This window comes from Arachis stenosperma, chromosome 1 (genome assembly GCF_014773155.1).
Source record: "Arachis stenosperma cultivar V10309 chromosome 1, arast.V10309.gnm1.PFL2, whole genome shotgun sequence".
Classification (NCBI taxonomy): domain Eukaryota; kingdom Viridiplantae; phylum Streptophyta; class Magnoliopsida; order Fabales; family Fabaceae; genus Arachis; species Arachis stenosperma.
In genome coordinates this window covers 117,193,891-117,216,451 of record NC_080377.1, presented here as the reverse complement: position 1 = coordinate 117,216,451, position 22,561 = coordinate 117,193,891, and the positions used below count along the sequence as shown (strand labels likewise).

The 22,561-nt window shown below is 28.9% G+C and overlaps 2 protein-coding genes and 1 non-coding gene across 3 annotated transcripts; 1 reads left to right on the top strand and 2 right to left on the bottom strand.

Moving 5' to 3' along the window:
* Nucleotides 1-847: 847 nt before the first annotated feature.
* Nucleotides 848-4,742, bottom strand: LOC130941859 (transcription factor bHLH35-like). The gene is made up of 5 exons (XM_057870487.1): nt 4,487-4,742; nt 4,232-4,400; nt 3,808-4,077; nt 3,244-3,414; nt 848-1,478 (listed from the first exon to the last, which is right to left on the bottom strand). The coding sequence occupies exons 1-5, from the start codon at nt 4,555-4,557 to the stop codon at nt 1,389-1,391; spliced, it is 771 nt and encodes a 256-aa protein (XP_057726470.1). The 5' UTR covers nt 4,558-4,742; the 3' UTR covers nt 848-1,388.
* Nucleotides 4,743-8,039: 3,297 nt separating this feature from the next.
* On the top strand, nt 8,040-12,881 carry LOC130940760 (mannosyl-oligosaccharide 1,2-alpha-mannosidase MNS2-like). The gene is made up of 14 exons (XM_057868994.1): nt 8,040-8,453; nt 8,902-8,949; nt 9,073-9,279; nt 9,610-9,722; nt 9,900-9,965; nt 10,116-10,287; nt 10,609-10,698; nt 10,893-11,017; nt 11,131-11,196; nt 11,312-11,420; nt 11,494-11,592; nt 11,688-11,768; nt 11,842-12,012; nt 12,136-12,881. The coding sequence occupies exons 1-14, from the start codon at nt 8,259-8,261 to the stop codon at nt 12,382-12,384; spliced, it is 1,791 nt and encodes a 596-aa protein (XP_057724977.1). The 5' UTR covers nt 8,040-8,258; the 3' UTR covers nt 12,385-12,881.
* A 3,023-nt stretch (nt 12,882-15,904) lies between these two features.
* Nucleotides 15,905-15,977, bottom strand: TRNAA-UGC (transfer RNA alanine (anticodon UGC)). The gene has a single exon. It is a non-coding gene; the product is annotated as a tRNA-Ala (tRNA).
* Between the last annotated feature and the right edge of the window lie 6,584 nt (nt 15,978-22,561).

The window sequence follows — 22,561 nt, the reverse complement described above, 5'->3', positions numbered from 1 at the left end:
TGATGAAGACAATTTTTTTTTTGCCTTGAAAATTTTGTGTGTATTCTGAGAATAAATGAATGTTTGTTACTCTTGTGTCATTTAAGTTGTAAGTTTAAAATTAACTTCTATTTTATTAGCATTTCTAAAATTTAAATTAGAAATAATAATGAACCTAAAATACTAATTAATTTATTAAAAAATTATTCTTTCTCGTAAATCTATTTTGCCATACACTTTAATAGTGGAGAAGTTTCAGTATTATAATTCGGTGGATATTCCAATAAAAATTTTATAATTGTATTAATACAAAAATATTTTATTTTAACTATTAAATAATAAATTGTAAAATTTGATTTTTATATAATATGACTAAATAAATAAATCGCACTTTTTAAACAAAAGACATTGTGAGAAGATTTTCGACATGCTCCTGAAAATAGTTGCCTTATAATTTTTGTAAAAAAAAAATCGTCTGTTAGATTTATACAAAAATATTTTATTTTGACTATTAAATAATAGATGGTAAAATTTAATTTTTATAGGTTATAAAAATGTTATTTTTATTCAAAACGTGACTAAATAAATAAATCGCATTTTTTAAACAAAATATATTAGGAGAAGATTTTCGATATCTTCGTGAAAATAGTTGCCTTATATTTTTGTAAAAAAATAAAAAAAAATCGTCTGTTGGCTCAAAACCAAACATAGCATACATGTCATGTGAAGTAGAAAAAAGAAAGCTGCTCTAATTCAGGGAGGAAGAGAGAAAAAAGAAAAAAATAAAGCGAAAGGGATATGGCAAAGTGCAAATTTCATGATTATAGATGTATGCAAAATGGGGTTCACAAAGTTTGGACAGTGAAAGAGCACAAACAAAAGCAGCAAACATATTATTCATATCTTCACTAAATAGTAAATACAACAATTAGTGGCAAATATCCTAAAAATTCACAATTCACCCCCACATTTCTTCGTTCATCAAAGTACACCCAACACCTCATGACTCACGAAGATTAATATGAAGGACAAAATACAAAAATAGTAATACAAAGATGTGTTCCTGTGAATATAATAAATTAATAACTAAGATGTAGATATAACGGATAAGATATGAATATAATGACTAATAAGACTTACGTGCAGTTATCTTTATATGAAGTTGATGTCGAAAAGCGTTATATAATTTAATAAATTTAATTAAATTATTATTTAACGATTCTTGATTATCAACTTCGCGATTTTTATCTAAATATTTTTAATTATAGTCTTCATATATAAAAATATTTATCTAAATTATCTTTAATGTGTATGAAATAGCTCGTTATAGGCAGTGCTAATATTCCACTCCAATTAATGTGAAATGATTATAATAACTTAATTAACCCTCTAATTAATTCATCATCAAATCAGATGCTCATTGGGCTTTGGGGATCATTAAGAGCTGCAATGGCTGTTTGGATCCTTATCTGCAGATGATCTTTTTCTTCTTCATCTGCCTGAGAAAACATAACCACACAAATTAAACAAAGCAACAAAAACGCATAGCTTAATTAATAATTAATTATGTTAATTTTCAGCCTCATATGCTCTAGATAATTAACATGAGGCCACAAATTAAAACTTTATAAATGCTACCCCGGCTAGCTACCTAGCATTGGATTCTATTAATTATCGTTCCTAATCAGCCTGGTCAATTAGTGAATAGTGATTAGTTATACAGAACCTTCTTTAATTTTAATTTTTGGCTTAATTATGTTTGAATAAGACTGCTAATTGATGTGATATTAATACTTAGCTTGTAGTAATAATAGAGGGAATCACTCAGATAAAAATATTTAAAATATTTTTTTTAAAGATGTTTTTCAGTAATTAAAATTTAACATATATAATCGATTAAATCATGTTATTTTTATTAAAATTAGGCTAGACGAATTGATTTAACCAAAAAAATGGTGAATCAAATATTAAAATGGTCTAAATTAATATTATTTTTTTATAAAAAATAACTACAATACCCTTATTATAGAGAATGATTAAAATACTCTTATTATATATATATTAATTTTAAAAATTCTAAATCCTAATCCTACTATAAAAAAATAAAAGACTAAAATTTAGGATTCTCAAAATTAATATATATATATATATATAATGAAAGTATTTTAGTCATTTTCTATAATAAAATATTGTAATAATTTTTTATAAAAATAAATATTAATTTAGATTAGTTTAAGATTTGATTCACTATTTTTTGGTCAAATCAATTTGTCTAATATAATTTTAACAAAAATAATACGATTTAAATGATTATATATATTAAATTTTAATTATTCAAAAATATCTTTATAAAAAGATGTTTTCAACGTCTTTAATTGACTCCCATATTATTATTCATAAGAAATAATCCACAGAAAGATTTAAATAAGTCACTTAAACTATTGTGACAGTGAAATGCAGTGGAAGGTTGCTATTATTTTTATAAATACAAAAACGTGTCTCAAAAATTCAGAAATAGCACCGCGTGGAGACTGGTAAATTAAATCTATCAGAAATTCCAAATGAGAAACACGTTTTATAACATTCTTATTATTTTCTATCTAATCTTAATATATCCATATATAGGAAATTTTATATATTTGATAAGAGTTTCATTTTGTCCCACTCGCTGTTACAGGGAAACGTGTGTACGAAGTTGTGAAATTAATATAGAAGTTGGACTTCAAATTCTTTTATGAACCCAGTGAATTTTACCTAAAATTATGAAAAAGCAATAATATTGATCATGGATGGGGTCCTCTCCCTGATCTCCTCAACCATAAAATCCATACTCATTCCCTTAATTGTATTTTCACTTTATTAAAGTGATTCATCAATTTAATTATCAGTTTTCTAGAAATATATATTTTTTCTTCCAAATTAAAAAAAAGAAAAGTAATTAATTAAGTAAGACAAACTCTTGGACTTAGTAACTTTTAATAATTTTTAGTCATTTGATCAGTAAAATAAATACTAAATTATTTTTAACAAATAAATTTTATTAATTTATATATACAAATTTTAAAAAATATAAATACAAATATTTGAATTCATGTGTATAAATTATAATAAATATCAATAAATTATATATTTATTTTATACAAAATTCTTATAAATATAAATATAAATTATTATTAACTAAATACTAATTAAAAAATAATAATATCTGTTAGTCTTGTAACAGTGTTGGATAATTAATCTAATTTACTTAATTAAAAAACTGACCTCAACAAAGAGTGTCTCGGAGAGTGTGCCTGAGAAAGAAGTAATATTAGCAGTGATGATCTTGAGCTTTAAAGATTCAAAGACCTCACAGAGTTTCACCATTGTATCTGTTCTTTTGCTGCATGTCAAGCTCACCACAAATATCTTCTCTCCCTTGTATGTTACCCTCAGCTGCCAATTCATCCATATAAATCTCATCATCATCATTATTAATTAAATGATTAATTATGTATTACTATATCGAAAATACTTAATAACAAAAAATTATCAAAATTTGTCTTATTATTTAGTATTTATTAATTTTAGCAATTATTAATAAATATTAAATAAAATAAATTTTGATCTTTTTTTGTCTTTTTAATTTTATAAAAAAGGATTTGAATTCTCTAAAATTTGAATTTTATTTTAAAGAGTAAAGTGTGATCTCTCACTATTTATTTTATAGGTAGGACCAAAAATAAATATGAGAGAGAAACTATTTAAAGGTAGAATATCACACTTTATCCTCTAAATTACAAATTTAAAATCTAGAGAATCCAAATTTTATAAAAAATATATACTTACATCAATGAGTTCAATGGGAAAATAGTTGGTGTTATTTCTTGAAGAAGAAGAAGCTGAGGTATCAAAGAGAAGGTTATCGGGTCTCTTCTTCTTAGATCTGAGAAGAACAGGAAGATCCTGTTCAAAATCGTAGTCTCCTGCTGCTGCAATAATTGGATTCTTGAGCTTCTCAGATTCAAGCTCCATTATCTCATCTTGGATCCTTCTCTCTTGTTCATGCAAGTGCTCTATGTAATCAATTGCATCCTTTATGATTGATGCCTTATCCATCTATGTAATAATAATTTCATGTTAATTATATGTCATCATTAATTAACCACTAATAATCACTCATTGAAATTTAAAGATCTGAAAGATTATCTGATCTAAATTTATCTTATTTAGCATTCATTTAAATAATTTAGTTTCTATTGAATCTATATACCTTGGTGATGTTGGGAACCACTGCCCTAAGTGCAAAGAGTCTTTCATTGAGCTTCTTCCTCCTATTTCTCTCGGAGACAATGTTCTTATTAGATGCCGCCGATGAAGCTCCGCCGTCCGGAGAGCTGGAATCGTAGTAGCCGCCGGAGAAGGCCTCATCCAATTGCCAGCTGTGTCAATTAACAAATTAAATAACATTAGAACATTATTATAAGGTAGTATATATACTATGATTTGATTGTATTAGTTGACTTACCTGTCCAACTCTTGGGTTTGGAGGAACATGTTGGTCTCCCAGTAATTCTTGTAATCCTCACAGTCCTCCATACCCCAGTTTGGTTTCTTTTCTGTATATGTTTCATAAAATATTATGTACGTGTTTGAAGTTGGGTGGTACTAAGAGCAGCGTGCCACATATATATATACACACACACAAATAGTCAAACAAATATTAATATGTATTATATTAAAGAATTTAAGAGTATGATTTTCTACATACACACGTGAAATTAAAGGAGGTTAAGGGAATGATTGTATTAACAACTTAACATGTTGTACAGGTGGTTCATAGAAGCATCCTAAAATAGAGCGTCAAACATATACTTTTGTCTTTGCGGCCGCGTTCTTTCACACTATCATTTTTCCGAAAAATAAAATATTAATTTAAATAGTTTAAAATTATCTTATTTAATATTTATTAATTATTATTAGATAATTATATAATTTTAAATATAATAAATATATAATTATAAATATTATGTTAAAAAATATTAATTATATGTTTATGCATGCTAGGGGTGTCATAGACCAGGTGATGAAATCGGGTTTGATGTGACCTGACCCGACCCGATCCGAAATATATATCGGACCTATTTATTAGACCTGAATTCGACTTTAACCCCGATGAAACCTATACCTTTTTATAAACTAGCATGTGAAAATATCCAAATTTTCAATACTCCAACTATTATTTGACATGGTAAAATTTACTTAGAAAAATATAACAAGAACCAACTATTCTCTAAAATTAAAGCATAACCATAATCAATACTAATATTATCTAATAATACCAAATATTTAAATCAATACAAATAACACAATATTATGCATTAATTAGTCTAAAATCTTATGCATTTTAAAGATAAAATATTAATTTATAATCTTATAATAACTAATAACACAAAATATTAAGGTTTACAATACTTAAATTCTACATAAAAATAGCAATCATCCATCACTAATAACACAAAATATTAATTGTATATGATAACTGGGTCACCGAGCCGATTTCGGGTGACTCGAGTCATGGTCCGAACTCCACCTAAAATAATAACCGAGTCTATTTTTGAGATCTTTATCCGACCCTAAACCCAATAAAATCACACCAAATTAGTCCCTAAAGTGTTCGGAGTCGGGCCGAATGTTTGGATCGGCGCGGGCTATACACACCCCTAATGCATGCATGTTTCACTTCATTCTTAGGCTCACACTTGATTTGTTGTTTAGGGGTTTGCGCATGTTACTTGTGCGAAATCTATTTGGACCACAAATTAACTGCTGGAAATTAATATAACATTATTCACACTTCACCATGCATGCAGGATGCAGCTCATATAGCAATTATATATACCAAATCTCAGCCACAATTTAATATGAACATTAATTATGAATCCTACGATACCATATATATTAATAATTGAAATTTAATGTCTACAATTTTGAAACAAAAGCTTCATTTAAAATTAAACAAATAAATAAATGAGAAATGCTAAGGAGTTAGCAATTTTGTTATTTTATAATTATCAATTGACTATTAATAATATTTTTAATGGTGTGAAATTATATCTAATAGTGAAAGATTATTCATTTTTATTTTAATGATTAAGTGCTGACTAGAAAACACAAAAATTACTGATCTTTTAGACTTTTCCTAAATAAATAACATAGTAATAGTATGTAGTGCTCGTGGTGCTACACGTTTTGGTCAGTAAATTCTTCATCGACGTGTCTCAAAGTTTGACTTATGCTTTATGAATCAACACAACAACCATCCACCCTTGTTTTTTATCAACAATTAATATGTACAACTCACTTTGTTCATTTATGTCTTTCAAAAGCATTTTCTAACAATACCTAGTCTTGTTTTGCGTCAATAGCAATGCCATGTTTGTGGAAAAAACTACCAAACATATTCATGAACCTTATAAATACTGACAAAATTTATAAATTAAAAAAATTTAATTTTATATTTATAAAAAATAAGTTTTGTATGATAAAATTATCCAAATCCAATGTACCTAGTCTTGTTTTGTCGTCAATAACAATACGATCTTTGTATGTACACGATTTCATTCAATTCTAAACTTGACCTGGATCCAAAACACATTTTGAGAGATTTGGATTTATTATTTTTATTTAATATTATTTTCAGACTGAATTTGAATAATATTTGGTACAGACTCGGTTTGACCTATACTAATGTCACGTTCTATATCTAAAATATATATTTTTAGTAAAATTAATATAAAATACTATACTTTTTTTACTTTAAATAATGTTTTTATATTATATAATATTATTTTTGTTTTAGAATAATTTATTTTAATATTATATTATATTATAATTTATTTGTTTGTTATATATAATTTTTAAATTATATATTAATTATATGTCTAGCTAATGTATCCATCTTATTCAATTCGACCCATAATAAATAGTGAATGAGTCATACTCATGCATAGAGTCAAAGTGTAACGCAATTGAAACTTAGGCCCAATCCAAGTTTGAAGCATGCTCCAATTCAGTTTGTGTTAAATCAATTGAAACGGAGAACTAAGCCCTGCCAAAGTCATAGTTCACTGATTACAAGAATCAAGGAACTACAAAGGAGACTGTGGAAAATTCAAAATAAGCACATGACGAGAGAAACTAATAAATGTGCAGAGCTTGCATGAGAGGATTGGAACTTGGAAGTGAAGTACGACTTTTTATTTCTCCTTAGTGTTATGATGAATGGATATTAAGATAGAATATGATACAATATGAAACATGTGGAAACATAAACTTAAAATTTTATAAGAATAAAATAATTTTTATTTTAATAATTAATAATATATATTATTTTTAAATTTATTTTAAAAATATATATTAAGAATAATATTAAATACGTTAATATATAATGGTGTTTTAAGTGTGTTTAAATATATTTAAATTTTTTTTATTTTTATTAAGATACTATCTAAATATAAAAAATACACGTGTCAGATAAATATCAATAAATATTTGTATCTAAAATAAGTGGGACACGCAAATATAACAAGCAAATGTCCGCGCGGGAAAGGTACATTCCGTAATGTAGAAGTGGTGCTGTAGACTGTAGAGTAACCACTTGTAGTGCTGTGTGTTTGTTTTCTTTGTTGTTTTCTCTCTTTTCTTGGGCCTTGGTCCTTTTACTGTACCGGGAAAAAATGTTTTGCATGAAAACTAAATCCATTGAGCCTCTTTTTGGTTTCAAAAAAATATAATAATAAAAAAACATATATACAAATTAAGTTGAGTTGATCTAATGGTTAATTCATTAGTCCACTTAAATAGATATTAAAAATTCGAATCACGCATGCTGCATGCAGCAATCTATGAGCCAACAACAAACCCTTACACTGAGTTATTACTTATTAGGAGTGAATTCTCCAAAAATAATTTAAACTATGTATTATAAATTAGCGTAAAACATGACAAGATTTGGTTATAGATATTATTGAATAAATAAATAAGTATAATTTTGAGGAGATGATTATAGATGGTGATTGATTTACGTAAATAGTAAGCTTAAGTTTTCCCAAAAATGGAGACTTTCGTTAACCTCCATACGTTGGTTAGTGCGTATTGTGTCATGTGAAGAGAAGATACAAACTTTACGAGGCAGAAACGAAATAAAAGCAAAATTCCTTCGTTCCGATAATCAATGCTCCGTCTGAATAATCCTTAGGCTCCCTTCAATCCAAAAACCTTTCCATGATTCATTCATAATGGGGAAGAAATCGTCGTCATCATCGTATTCATCAGGATCGTCATCGTCGTCGACCACATTGCGGCGGAGATGGCGGTTTTTTCAGCCAAGGTACTACGGAAAGAGGCCAAAGAGACTCGCTTTGCTCATTCTCCTCTGCGTCTCTGTCACTTGGATTTTCTATGACCGTCAATCACTCAACAGGGACCATCAGGTTCCTTCATTTTCATTTAATTTCCCTCTTTTTCATTGTTTCACCTTCATGGCACATGTGCTTTCTGGTTTTGGAGCTTCAAAGTTTAACTTTTTATGTAAAATATATAATTGGGGGTGGACAAAATGTCTAAATGCTGAGTACATAGTCAGTCTTGGCATGCTTCAAGTTAAGGGATTGGAAAAGTAATGGGAAAAAGAGAAAGCTGATTTCTTTATCTTCAGGCATTTGATTGCAGTCAATTGTTGTTCTGAGAATCTATAGAAAAAGTTCCAAGTTCATAAAGATGGATTATTACTCCATAGTAGTATGCATGCTCCATCTCATACCTTATGTTTTGAAACGAGTGTGTGTTTCCCATCATTGTTGAAGTACCATGTGTTGATCATGTTTTAAATGTGGCATTGTTCAAGTGAATGTCTTGTTTTATTTCCTTTTTTCTGTTCAGGAGGAAATTTTGAGATTACAAGAAGAGGTTGCAAACTTGCGAAGTGCGGTAAGATCTGCATATTGTGACTCTCCAAAGGATTGCTTTATTTTATTTTCTTTTACTTTAGAAGTTAAAATTTTTTCCCTTTCAACGGCAATGTTGCTTAGTTGAAGTTATTTGAAATTGCAGCTGGAAGCTATACATGACCATATGAAAACCTCGGCTGAAACTGAAAGCATCCAAAAACATGAAACAGAAACTAGTATTCACACCAAGAGCACCTCTGCTGAGGACGATGATTCTATTTGTGAAAAACGGAGACAGAAAGTAAAAGATGCTATGCTTCATGCATGGTCATCTTATGAAAAGTATGCATGGGGCACGGATGAACTTAAGGTTTTTTGCATAATATTTTTAGTTTGTTAATAGTTAATCTATCTCTTCATAGGTCTATCACTTGCATTGCTTGTTCCCTCCTTTTGCATAAGGTAGATGAGTTGTCTTATGTTTTACCACACAAGTTAATGAGTAATTGCTATTAGAAGTCAAACTGAGTTTTATCCAGAACAGAGATGAAAAACTGCAACATAGCATGTCCTTCATATTCATTCTTAACTCTAGTTTGGAATGGTCTTCCTCATGTAAATCTGAACGTTTTGTTTATAGTGTTTGCTCATATTTTGGCTCTTGCATGCAACTCAGTTGTTTGCTATTCCTCTCTCCCAGCCAATATCAAGGATTGGAGTTGACAGTTTTGGTGGACTTGGTGCAACTTTAGTAGATTCTCTTGACACATTATATATAATGGGCCTTCATTCTGAGTTCCAAAAAGCCAGAGAGTGAGTTACCTTGTCTTTAATGCAGTGAACTATGTAATTGGTTTATAAGTGTGTGTTTTCTTATATGTTTTCAAAGGAGAGAGGAGTTCCACAATTTGTGTGTGTTAGTTAATGTTAATAAGTTGCTGTTGTTCTTTTGTTCAACAATTCTAAGAGTGCAATATGATAATTTTACAGGTGGATTGAGAAATCTTTATATCTTAAGAAGAATGTTGAAGTGAGCGTGTTTGAGACAACCATAAGGTTGAATTAGAAGGTTCAATCTTTTTTTTTTAATTTTTTTTAGTGCTTTCTCTCCAGCCTAATTATTATTGCAAATTTGGCTGATTGTGGCAGATTTTGCATTCTGGTCCATTCTCCTCTCATCTATCTATTATCTTTTGTTGTATTCAGAATTCTAGGTGGCCTTCTTAGTGCATACGATCTCTCAGGTGAAGAAGTCTTCCTTGAAAAGTCAAAAGAACTTGCAGAGAGGCTGTTACCTGCTTGGGATACACCTTCAGGAATCCCCTATAATAGAATTAACTTGGAACATGGCAGACCAACTAATCCTAGGTGGACACGGGTATGTTTGCTCCTTAATATGCACTCCAATTCATTTACTCACTCACTTTTCTATGGCTAATGTCTTGCTAAATTTAGAAGCTCTGATTTTTATCATAAAGTTTTCTCATTACTGGCAAAATATTGTTGTCGATAATAGTCTTTTCGCATCTTTGTTTGGAGACCTTTTGGATGTGACCTTCTCAGACCCTAACTTGTGATGCTTGAGCATCCGGCTGCCCTTTATTTGAAATCATATTGTTGCTCAATGAACCTGTTAGGTTCTTTTATTTTCCTTGTAAATCTAACAATATGTTGTTAATTACTTGTTTCCTGTTACTAGGGAAGCAGTATTCTTGCAGATTCTGGTTCAGAGCAGCTTGAATTTATTGCTCTCTCACAAAGAACAAATGACCCTAAGTACCAGGAAACGGTAATCTCCTGCTTTATTTTAGATTTTTGACAATCAATAATTGTCAACATTATAATTATAAGTATCTTTATCGAGGTGAACTTGTTCCAAGTACTGCTGCCTTTTTACATGCATAAGCATATCTATCGATAACGAGAATGTTCTGATTTTCTGCAAGAACGTGGAAGTTTGTCTTCTGAACTTTGATATTTCAGGCAGAGAAGGTAATTGAACGGTTTCGTAGAATTTTTCCTGCGGATGGGTTGCTTCCCATATATATAAATCCACAAACTGGAATCAACCCAACTGGTTCAATTACATTTGGTGCTATGGGTGACAGGTGATGGCTCTGATAATTTCTAAGAAACAACAAAAATCTGGTCTTGTTTCGTTATAAGGTTAACTACATTAAATAATGCCATAATTAAAAGGTTGCCAATTTTTGTGTTTCAGCTTCTATGAATATCTACTCAAGGCCTGGATTCTTGGAAACAAGACTGAAGCAGTAAAATACTACAGGTATTGAACTTGGAAAGTCAATTTTCTTTGGAAAGTTGAGGCATAAATTTGTTGATCCAATTCTCCTGAGTCATAAGGCATTTGACTTTGCCTGTTACAAACAAATGGTATTCAGAGAAATGTGGGAGACATCAATGCAAGGTCTTGAAAGCTTGATTAAGAGATCAACACCGTCATCTTTTGCATACATAACTGAGAAGCTTGGAAATACTGTCTATGACAAGGTACTATTTATTTATACATCCTTAACTGTGTATGTTGTGAAAAGAATCTCTAATCTCATTGTCTTCATTTCAGATGGATGAATTAGCTTGTTTTGTTCCTGGGATGCTTGCTCTGGGATCTTCTGGCTATGACCCTGAAGAAGCAGGCAAGTACATGTCTCTAGCCGAGGAGGTAATTCTTCTGAGAAGTTCTCGTGTTAATTCTTCGTATTTCTTGGTTCCGATTGCTACTTATCTTTCAGGCTTATACTGAATTCAATTTTGCAGCTTGCACGGACGTGTTACAATTTCTACCAGTTAACACCAACTAAGTTAGCTGGGGAGAACTATTACTTCCGCCAGGGAGAGGTTTGAATCTTCCATTAACATTTTGCTCTCCAAATTTCCAAGGTTGTTCTGCTAAAAGTAAAGAAAATTGTAGGATATGCTTGTTGGCACTTCATGGAATATCCAAAGACCAGAAACGATTGAGTCACTCTTCTACCTCTGGCGTTTAACTGGAAACAACACATACCGAGAATGGGCTTGGGATATTTTTGAAGCATTCGAATCGAACTCTAGAATAGCTTCAGGATATGTTGGACTCAAAGATGTAAGAACTTTGCAAACCCCTTCTTTGATGATTAGATTAGTATATTTTCCTCTCTGTTTAAAGAAAATGATCATATAACAAAGTCCTTGAGTGACTGCTTTCTAACTTTGCCTAAATATTCAGGTGAATACGGGGGCCCAAGATGATATGATGCAGAGCTTCTTCCTCGCCGAAACACTCAAATACCTCTATCTCCTCTTTTCTCCTCCTTCAGTCATCTCTCTTGATGAATGGGTGTTCAACACAGAGGCCCACCCTTTAAGAATTAGAACTAGAAATGATGTTCATGAGGAACAACTGAATTTAGACCAAGAAGATAAATTTCCAAGCCATTTGCTAGGTAGAAAAGAAGGTCGCTTGGAAAACAAGTAACTGAGAGTTGTTGCTTTAGGATCTTGGCGAGCGAAACCCAAAGAATGTGCTTAAGTTCCCTACCAAGTTAATTAGTTATGTTTGACAGCATTTGAGGCTGATCAACCACCTTGATATCAATGGTTGCAAAGGGGGACAGCTTGTTACAATTTATCAACATTTTCTTGGGTTGTCTATCACCACCAACGATCTTTTGTATGTGGTGATATGGTGAAGATTAGCTTAACTACTTTTTTTCTTTTTCTAATTAGTAGGATAACTCTGGTTGTAAATGCCTATGTAAAAGTAGAAGCCCTACTTAGTTTCAATCAATTTTTGCACGGTTGTAAATCCTCTGTGGAGTAAGCTTAAAGTGAAATGAAATCTAGATATCAATTACTTGGTTTTGAGATTTCCTTTTCTTTTTTTCATGTTCTAAACATCCCCCTTTAGGCTTGAATATCAGATTAGAAAAGGGTGAGTAAAAATATGTATGAAGATGTAGTAACGTATAGAACTGTTGCAATAAAGTTGGACACTTATTAGCATTGTGTTAATCTAAATGATTCCGGCAGTTGATTGATCCATGATGTTAACTATTATTCTGTGTCAGCACTTTGTTATTATCAGAACTGATTTATATATGTACATATACTGATATTAACAACCACCTTAACCATCATTATTACTGAAAGTTCATTTTTTAAATAATCTGTCACAATTAGTTAAATAATTAGCAAAACTTCATTTTTCTACTGTTTTTTACTTTCCAAGTTGAGAAAGTGGTGGCAAACAAAGAATAAGAGAAGGTGACTATTCATGTGAAGATGATAAATAAAAATCGTTACAATTTAGTTAAATATGTTAAACTATCTAACTGTTTTTATCTTTGTCTTCACACAGAGACAATTTCACATAAGTGATCATGGTAAGAAAATTGAAAGAAGGAAAAAAGATGAAATGAAAGAGGAGGTGTAGAAGAAGCTCAAGCAAAGAGACACTCCTATGAAAAGAAAGAAAAGAAAAAAAAGGGTATAAATTAAACAAAACTAATAGCATAAAAGCAAGGCATGATGCACCCCCACCAACTCAGAAGCAATGATGACACTAAGAGTGGAAGTGGAGTCTTTTTAAAGGTAAAAAGCTTGGGAAGAACTATAATGACAGAAAAAGTATCATTCCATCATACCCTACTAGTCTTCTTAAAATTTCCATGCAAATTTAAGGCAGACAACATGACATTATTCATATTTTAACTCTTCACTCAAGAATAATGTGTGGCATTTTAAAAGGAATAATGTGAGGGAAGCAAAAAAGTTTGAAAGTAGAATCTAGTACTATCTCTTGAGAGAAGTGATGAGGATGGCAAAGAGAATCCTTGTTATGGGGGGAATGGAATGAAGAACTTGAAAAGGTGAGCCTTGAAGGATGAGAGAGAGAGAGAGAGAGAGAGAGAAGGGCTATTTGTGTCAGCTTGGGAAGGCATGCGTTTTTCTTTGAATGAATTTTCGGAAAACTTGTTTGTTTCTTTCTTTGCTGAAACAGACACATTAGTAACAATGCAGCAATTTCTAAATAAATAGGCTATAGCCATTGGCTAAGGCTTCATTCATTCAACTCTCAAGTCTGAAGCCTCATCAGAACTTATATTCTGTTCATGAATTCTTTGGGGTAGTATGACACTCAATTCTATGGAGGATATAACCAAAAATCTTCAATGAACACAAGTTTTATAATCCATATTATTTATATATATTTATAAATTGTAACACTTGTACTCATATAAGAATTTCTGATTGTATGTTAATTAATGTATATATATTATGCATACAATTGCAATAACTCTCTGAGGGTGTGTGAGAGAGAGAGAGAGAGAGAGTTGTATAAGTTATAAGGTGGTTGGTATAGACTATATAGGATTAAACTTTAAAGACATCAAACATGTAAAGATACGACAAAAGCTTTTTCTGATTTGATCCTCAATCCAATGATTTAAATACCATAGATCCATTTCTTATTAGTGAATAAAGCTGGGTCCAAAAAAAAGTTGTAAAAGGTGAGTGAAGTTTTTTTGACTATCACAGTGGTGTTGTGCATATTATGCTACCATTAATCTTAAACCTATCTGTTTCTTCAAGTGAAGTAATAATAGAGAATTATCTATTAGTGATAGTGATAGCATAAATAAATAAAAATTTGCAGGATAATGATAAACAATGCACTATTATCAGCTAAAAAATTAATGAAAATACCATAATTTAAAATCTAGCCATCTTAGCTAGTGACCCCAGCCATTGAACTTTAAAATAACAGTATACTAAATTCCAAAGCTAGCTATTGTCTTTTTCTTTCTTTTTTTTTTAAAAAAAAAATAAAGAATTGTTCATCTTTCTCTGTGAACTTGTCATTTCACCTCAATAATATGCATGAAAAAATTTGTGTGCATTTTGCATTAATCACAAATTATTAAAACCAATTGCATGCATACTGTGAAGAGAACTTATTATTAATTATACTTTGCCTAATTAACAATTTAATTTTGATGTTTTATTGAGAGAGAAAAAAAGTAATTTTAATAATTCCATGGTTCCAAAGAAATGCATATATATAAAGCTGTATAAATGCAGTAGCATGTGATTGAATTAGAATGGACAAAATGCATTGACAGAGTTTGAAAACAACATCAAATCTTGTCCAATGTCAACCCCAGAGACTGTCTCAGATGATGTTAGGATAGTTTTCCGGGTTTGGTTTGCTTTGCTTTGCTTCACTGACATGAAATATTTCAAGACATACATTGTTGTGCACAACATTACAACAATAATGTTTATATATACATGAATGTATGTATTCATATAGATTCTTATTCTCTATGGAATCTGCTATCAAGGATTGCAAATTCTCATTCTCTTTAGCTAGCATTATATTCTCTGCATGCCTACTTTCCTTACACAAATTAGGATTGAGATGAAAGAAAGTTGAAATATGATATGTACTATTGGCTTTGCCTTATTGGATTTCGTATCATCCATATATATATATATATATTAATTACTTGTCACGCTTGAGTAAAAAGCTTTTCAGCAAGTACTAGAATTAGTTGTTGGGTTGATTAACTTGGTTACATCTTTGGATTTAAACTTTGGAATTTATGTGAAAATAATAACAACAATAATAGATGTAAACTAATATAATAAGCTAAGAAGAGCAAAGAGCAGTTTTAAGAGGGAGATGAGAGAGGTCTATTCAAGAGTCAGGATTATTCTGTGAACATATTGCATTATTTTCTGAATTGAAGAATCTTGGTCTCATCTATCTAATTGTTCATTTTGATTTTGAGAGGTCTATTTCCAAAGCCAGCAGATTTTTGTTTGTTATGAAGTATAGTCTCTGACCTATTTTGGCACCTTATTATATATCTATAACAAATATATTATGCTTGATTTGCTCTGTAACATTATTATATTTGTTATATCAGTTTAGTTGGACTAATGTTGCATATGTAGAACTGAAAAATGGATCAGAAAAAATAAATTAAAATTGGAGATGCGGGGGATCGAACCCCGTGCCTCTCGCATGCAAAGCGAGCGCTCTACCATTTGAGCTACATCCCCTTGTTCAGTAAGTTTTCAGGAAGTAATTTCTTATAATATTATAGAATTATGGGCTATTTAAAGGGCTTAAGGCTGGCCCTAGGGCTGGGTACAAATTCATAGCTCTAATTTTGTTTTACATAGATACAACAAACCACCTTGAAGGTGTTTGGTTAATGATTAATTATTGCCTATTTACTTCTATCCTCTATGGTTAGATCTCAGTGCTTACATGGATCACGATGTGTGGATTATTATTTGGTGCTTTGATATATATGTCAAGAACTAATTAATTTGTCATGAACTGAAATTTTATATAGGGTGTGTGTGGTTCAAGTATTACATTATTATAAAGATTCTATTTTTATGGGAATTAAAGATACCCGGCTCAAGGAGAAGGTGGGAATTGAAATGATGGTATTTTGATTTCCTGAAATCAAATTTGTTTAGGAATAGTTTTTTAAACTTTGAATCTTTATCCTAGTTCCGCCCTGATTAGTTCATAGTAATATTTGTAGCCTCGACCACTGAGTTAGTTACATAGATCCATAATTTAATTAGAGTAGTAATTTATACATTATGTACCATAGAATCCCTTTTAATTTGATATTGAAAGAGCTAATAAAGACAATGTTATAATACAAAAAAAAAAAAAAAGAAAGAGATGGTAGTGACATAACGGATCAAAAGAAATCTTGAAGCAGCTAGCTAGCTAGGTATGTATCTGACCAAGAAAATAAAATAAAATAAAATAATTCATGCTACATAATATTCTTATTCTTTTATCCTAGACAGCTTTTGAAATTAAATTAGTGAAAGCTAAGGGGGGTGTGTCTCCAATGTAGTGTGGTAAAACAAGAGAGAAAGCTAACATTTTTATCGGGATTAACAAACAAAGAGAGGGTGGCAGCAATGATGGGTTAGTGTTGTCATCGTTTTGCATGCAAATTAAAATAAAGGAACATACTTTCATGACATGCTCCTTTTTTGTCTTTGATCACTTCACTTTCTTTGCTTTCAACTTTAATCTGTCTCTTAGATTTCAGTAACAAAAGCCACCCTCTTCATTCTTTCCTCTTTTTCTCTCTTTAACCATTACATATTCTTTCTTCATATATATCTCTTGTTTTACAAGTAATTATATTACTTTAACCTTAGTTATACTAATTAAGAATTATTGTCATTCATGTATAAAGCATGTCATGATGAAGGAATGCATTATTTTATTTTCGGATGCAATCATGATTGGAGTGTGAATTTTTTGTAATTTAAACTTAAATTTGATTATTCTATTATTGTTACGAAATTACTTGTTTCAAAAGTTTAATTAAAAAGTTCAAATTGGTAAGAGAAATTATATGTTTTAATAATTATATCTCAAAGCAATTTTAGTGCAATTCTTATTATAATGATATTGTGATTATTGAGCCTTAATTTAGAGAAACTAAAATTTATTTTTCAACAATTGATAAGGTTTGCTTTGTCTTGTTTTGTAGTTTTTCTTCTGTTCTTATTTTATAATTATATAGTTTAGCTAGAAGTGAAAGGTAATGAATGTTATTTAATGCTTGTTTGAATGTCATTATTTTGATAAAAAAAAATTTAATAAAAAAAGATTTTTTTAGTTTTTCGTACATTTGACAAATTTTTAGTAGTAAAAGTAGAAGCACTAGAAAAATAAAAAAAAACATATTTTTTGAGAAGTTGTAATTTACATTTTTTTTAAAAGAATTTTTTTTCTTAAAAAAATATGTTTTTCATATAATAAATAAATAAAAAATATTTTTATATTATTATACCCAAACATAATTGATAAATAAAAAGATATTTTTACATAAAATATCTAAACTTAAAATTACTTTTACTTTTACATAAGATCTTTAAAAAAAAAAAGATAACTCGAAAAAAGATATTTTCTTGAAAATTTACCGAAATAAACCCTTAGTCAATTAGTGAATGCTAAATAAAAAAAGGAGTAGAACTTTTAATTAAATTTTAAATTATAAATTATAAATATAAAATATAATAAATAAAAAAATAAAATTTATTTAATTAATAAAAAAGACAATACTATATCTACTAAGTAAGAAATATGTAAGAATGAGCTGTTATTTAAATACCAGCCATTATGTAAAATATTCTTTTCCTCTACAACAAGAATGTAATATATACAAGTATATAGTGTTATTAAATATTATCTACACATGCATGTGAGTTGATTCCAACCTTATTATACACAAAAATAGTATAGTTGAATTCTCTGATCTTAAGTTGCTTACAAATAAATGAACTGAACTGATTTATGCAGTTACAATAAGAGAATCATTATTCATGTATGTATAATAATACTCATTATTCCTTTTCGAATGTCAGTCTATACCATCATTGTGTCGCACCACATAACAAATCATTTTCTTATCAAAACAAAAACAATAATGACATGCAATTTAAGACTACTAGCTAGCATGTAAAACTTGTGATCTATATGTGCATTCTTCATTATTTGGTTGATATTTTCTCTAATCATTTTGTTGGTGATAAATAATTATAATAATGCCCTAAAACTTATTAATGAGAAAAAAACGCTATTGTTGATCTCGTTGAATAAATCATCATATAAGTAGGAAAAAAAATCTCATTTTTTAGGTTAATAAAAAACATCGAATATTTAACAAAGACAAATAAATAATCTAAAATTAAGAACTATATATACTATATACTATATAGTAAAGGGAGAAGGCATATTTCAGGCACATGAGGAAATTAACTCTGAAGCAGAGAATTATTAATTAAGCACTATTGTCGACGGTATTTTTTAATTCGATAAAATAAATATTAATTTATCGCAAATCTAAGTTCTATTAAATTGTTGCATGCAAAGTAAGATTTAAATTTTTAATATTTATTTAAATAAACTAATGGACTGATTATTCAATAAATTTAAAGTAGTTATTTAGCTAGTTAGCATCACGATAAATTAGTAGCAAATTATCTATTAAGTAATGAATACTAAGCATTCCCCGAAGAAAAGGGTTTTTTTTTTTTTTTAACAAGAGCATAGGTAAATTAAAACTAAGATAGATAGAGAGATAAATATAGTGGAAATGGAAAAACGAAAAAGAAAAATGTATGTTTCTGGCGACATTTATTGTATAAAGTTGCACGCTACTTGTTCTTTTCACCTCCCCAAAGATCAAATATATATTCTAAATAAACCTTTTGAGTCACCAATGACTTGGAATCAGAGATCAATTCCCTTTGCAACTTGTGGGTTCCACTCTCCTTACCTCCTTCGTGGGACCAATCCTATACACCTATACATTCATACACTCATTCTCATCCTTAATTATTATCATTATTATCATCGAAATTCTTGTAAATTACTATATTATGATGATTTATAAAGTTCGGAAATTTTATTGAGTTGTCATATTTAATTATGTCTTAATAAAATTTTTTTAAATATATTTAGATATATTTAAATATCATTATGTATTAGTCGTATTTAGTATTATTTTTATTATGTATTTTTAAAATAAATTTAAAATATTATATATATATTATTATTTATTAAAATAAAAATATTTTAAATATTTTATATAATTAAAATAAGAATTAAAAAAATAACTAAATTAATTTATATTTTATATATACACATATTTTTTGTTTTATAAAATTTTATAATTTATATGTCGACATGTCTCATGTCGTATCGTGTCGTATTCTATATCTGTATTAATGTTTGTGCAACACTTAACGTTTATTAACAATAATTTTTCATGTTAAATTAATTATTATATAATAAGCATGCTACGTATACCGAGTTACCGACCATTATATTCTACAAAATCTCATACGCATGAATCTCAAGATAGATACGCCATGCAACTCTAAGTTGTTTATAGTTAACTATATAACCCTGAAGAAAATAAACGTAGGTTATTATCTCAGATCAGATGCTCTTGATATGTGTGCTTCTTCTCATTAAAGACTTTTTTATATGTGATGACAAGCTTATTCTTTTGACAAATCAAGCTTTTAAGGAATTAATTAATTAATGAAGAGATGCATGCTAATTGATTAATGTTTTAGCTAGCTAAGTAGAACCAATGTAAATATCAATCATGTCACCATTCAGCGACTCTATATAAAATTACATATTTAACATCTATTTTTTTATTGTACTATTATAAATAAATTTAACTATTCTACTATTGCAGATTTAATATTTTATTACAGCAAGATTAAGGGTCTGTTTGAAAAATTTTAGAAGTAATTTTTTTTTTATTTTTGATTTGTGAAAAATAGTAGTATTAATGTCTGGTACAATTTTTAAAATCAAATTGTAACTTTTTAAGAAGCTATTTAAGAATTTATAGAGAAGTTAAAAAAATGACTTCTCTCATAATACTTCTACTTTTCATTATATTTCTATAAAATAAGTATTTTAGAGTTAAAAATTTAAACACAAAATAACTTATTTATATGTTACTTTTAACAGAGTCATTTATTGTTTAAGTTATTTTATCAAAAGGAACTTAATTAAGTTGGTTACCCAAACTGAACCTAATTATCCTAAACTTTTAATAACTGATTATTCAATTAAAAAAATATATTATATATGATATGTTGGTGTTTAATTTTTTAATTATTAGATACAAAAATAAAAAGTGAAATTTATCTTTATTTTTCTCATTTTTTTAGACAAATTAAATACTAATATCTTAGACACTATAAAATATATATAATAATTATTTTAATAACTGATTTTTTGTGTGCTATTCATTTTTGTATATATATATATAATCACCACAAAATTGACCTTTTAGTACTTGAATCAATAGGAGATTATTGAAAATTAAACTTGAAATGCAACCTTTGAAATTTTTTTCTTCTATGAAATTAAAGGAAGATAAGATAAGGAAGGCCAGGCAGCTGTAAAAATATTGAGAGTGTGAGGGACATGCATAGTCCATTGTGGAACAGTCAAACCACGCAGATTCTTGCACTTCCTTTCTTGCTCTTTTTAGAAATATTTGAGTAATCACCTTTTAAGAATAATTAAAGCTGTACAAGTAGTTGTAATAAAATTCCAAATCAGATGTATATAGAAGCTAATAAGGGGAATTAGATCATAAACAATATAATAATATAAAAGTTCTTTTACATAGTGATTAACTCTAACAATATTTATGCATCAAATTATTAGGACGAGGTATAAAAAAATTAAACTTTGTGAAATACCCGATAAGCCCTTGAATTTATGTATAGGTGGGCCTGATCTGTCTGAGTTAATGAAGCCTCTTAAGTTTACTTTCATATGCTTTGTTGAAAATCTGTTAATGAACATGCAAACCAAATCATTCCATCATCAAGTCCAAAGATATTAATATTACGGTGAAAATTCAGGTGTAATCGATTTCACGTGAAGTTGATAATTGAGAGTTGTTAAATGAAAATTTAGTCAAATCAGTCAAATCATTTAACCGTTCTTAACTATTAACTTTACGTGAAGTCTACTCCATCTAAATTTTCACCTCCTATTATTATTATTATTATTATTATTATTATTATTATTATTATTACATTTTCGATCACAATGAGTAACACATTCAAAATTAATTCATAAAGGGATCAGAGATCCCTTGCTTCAAAGTAGAGAAATCCAATAATACTTTTCAAACTTTGAAATATAATGTTCCAATGATTTGAGCACGTAACCCTTCCTTTTAATAAAAACCACATACATATATATAAAATTTTTTTTCTACTGCTAAAGGGTTGTTGTAAGAGCATTGATGAGCCCAAAATGAATGAGGCTAATTATTACCTACTTAGTGGTGCACTTCATCTTTAATCGATCGGAAGAAAAAGATAGTAATAAAGAGTGTTCAATGATGAATACATTTATATATGTGCTTCCATCTCTTCCCTTCTCTCTTTCCAAAAATTCTACTCATATTATGATATGATATGAACCACTCACTGTGTTTTTGTTAACTTTATTTAACTTTTCACAGTAAGCAAATTAAAGCAAATATCATCTCATCATATATTATGAAACTTTCAATCATGAGATAAGTGTAAACGACAAGCTTAAAAGGGTATTAATTGGATATATTCCATAAATAAATTAGCCTTTTAGAAAGAAAGTAACAAATAAACCTAGCTAGGTCATATCTTTGCCTGCCATACCTTTTAATTTGACTGTTCAAATTGTGTATAGTTAATTAATTAACCTCAAAAGTTTCAAAACTCTGTTTGTTGTTAGTTTAATTTGTGTACTAATTTTGAATTATGGTCATTTATATATGCTTCTTTGATAATGTTAATTATGATCACATTTTACATACACTTTCAAGTGTTCTTTAATAAATTTTCCACATAGTTCTTCTTAGTTACAATACTTAATTTTTTTTGGGTGAATGAAAATTTTAAACAACCAAGTAGAAAAGGAAAATAAATTTTTAAAGCACTGAGATGACGCAGGACAATTCCTTTGAATATTCATCTCAAGTTTCTTCTAAGGTAATGGAAGTTTTACATGCTGCGAATACGATTTTAACGCTGTCTTTGTCATGGTATTCCTCACAGTGTTTACATCT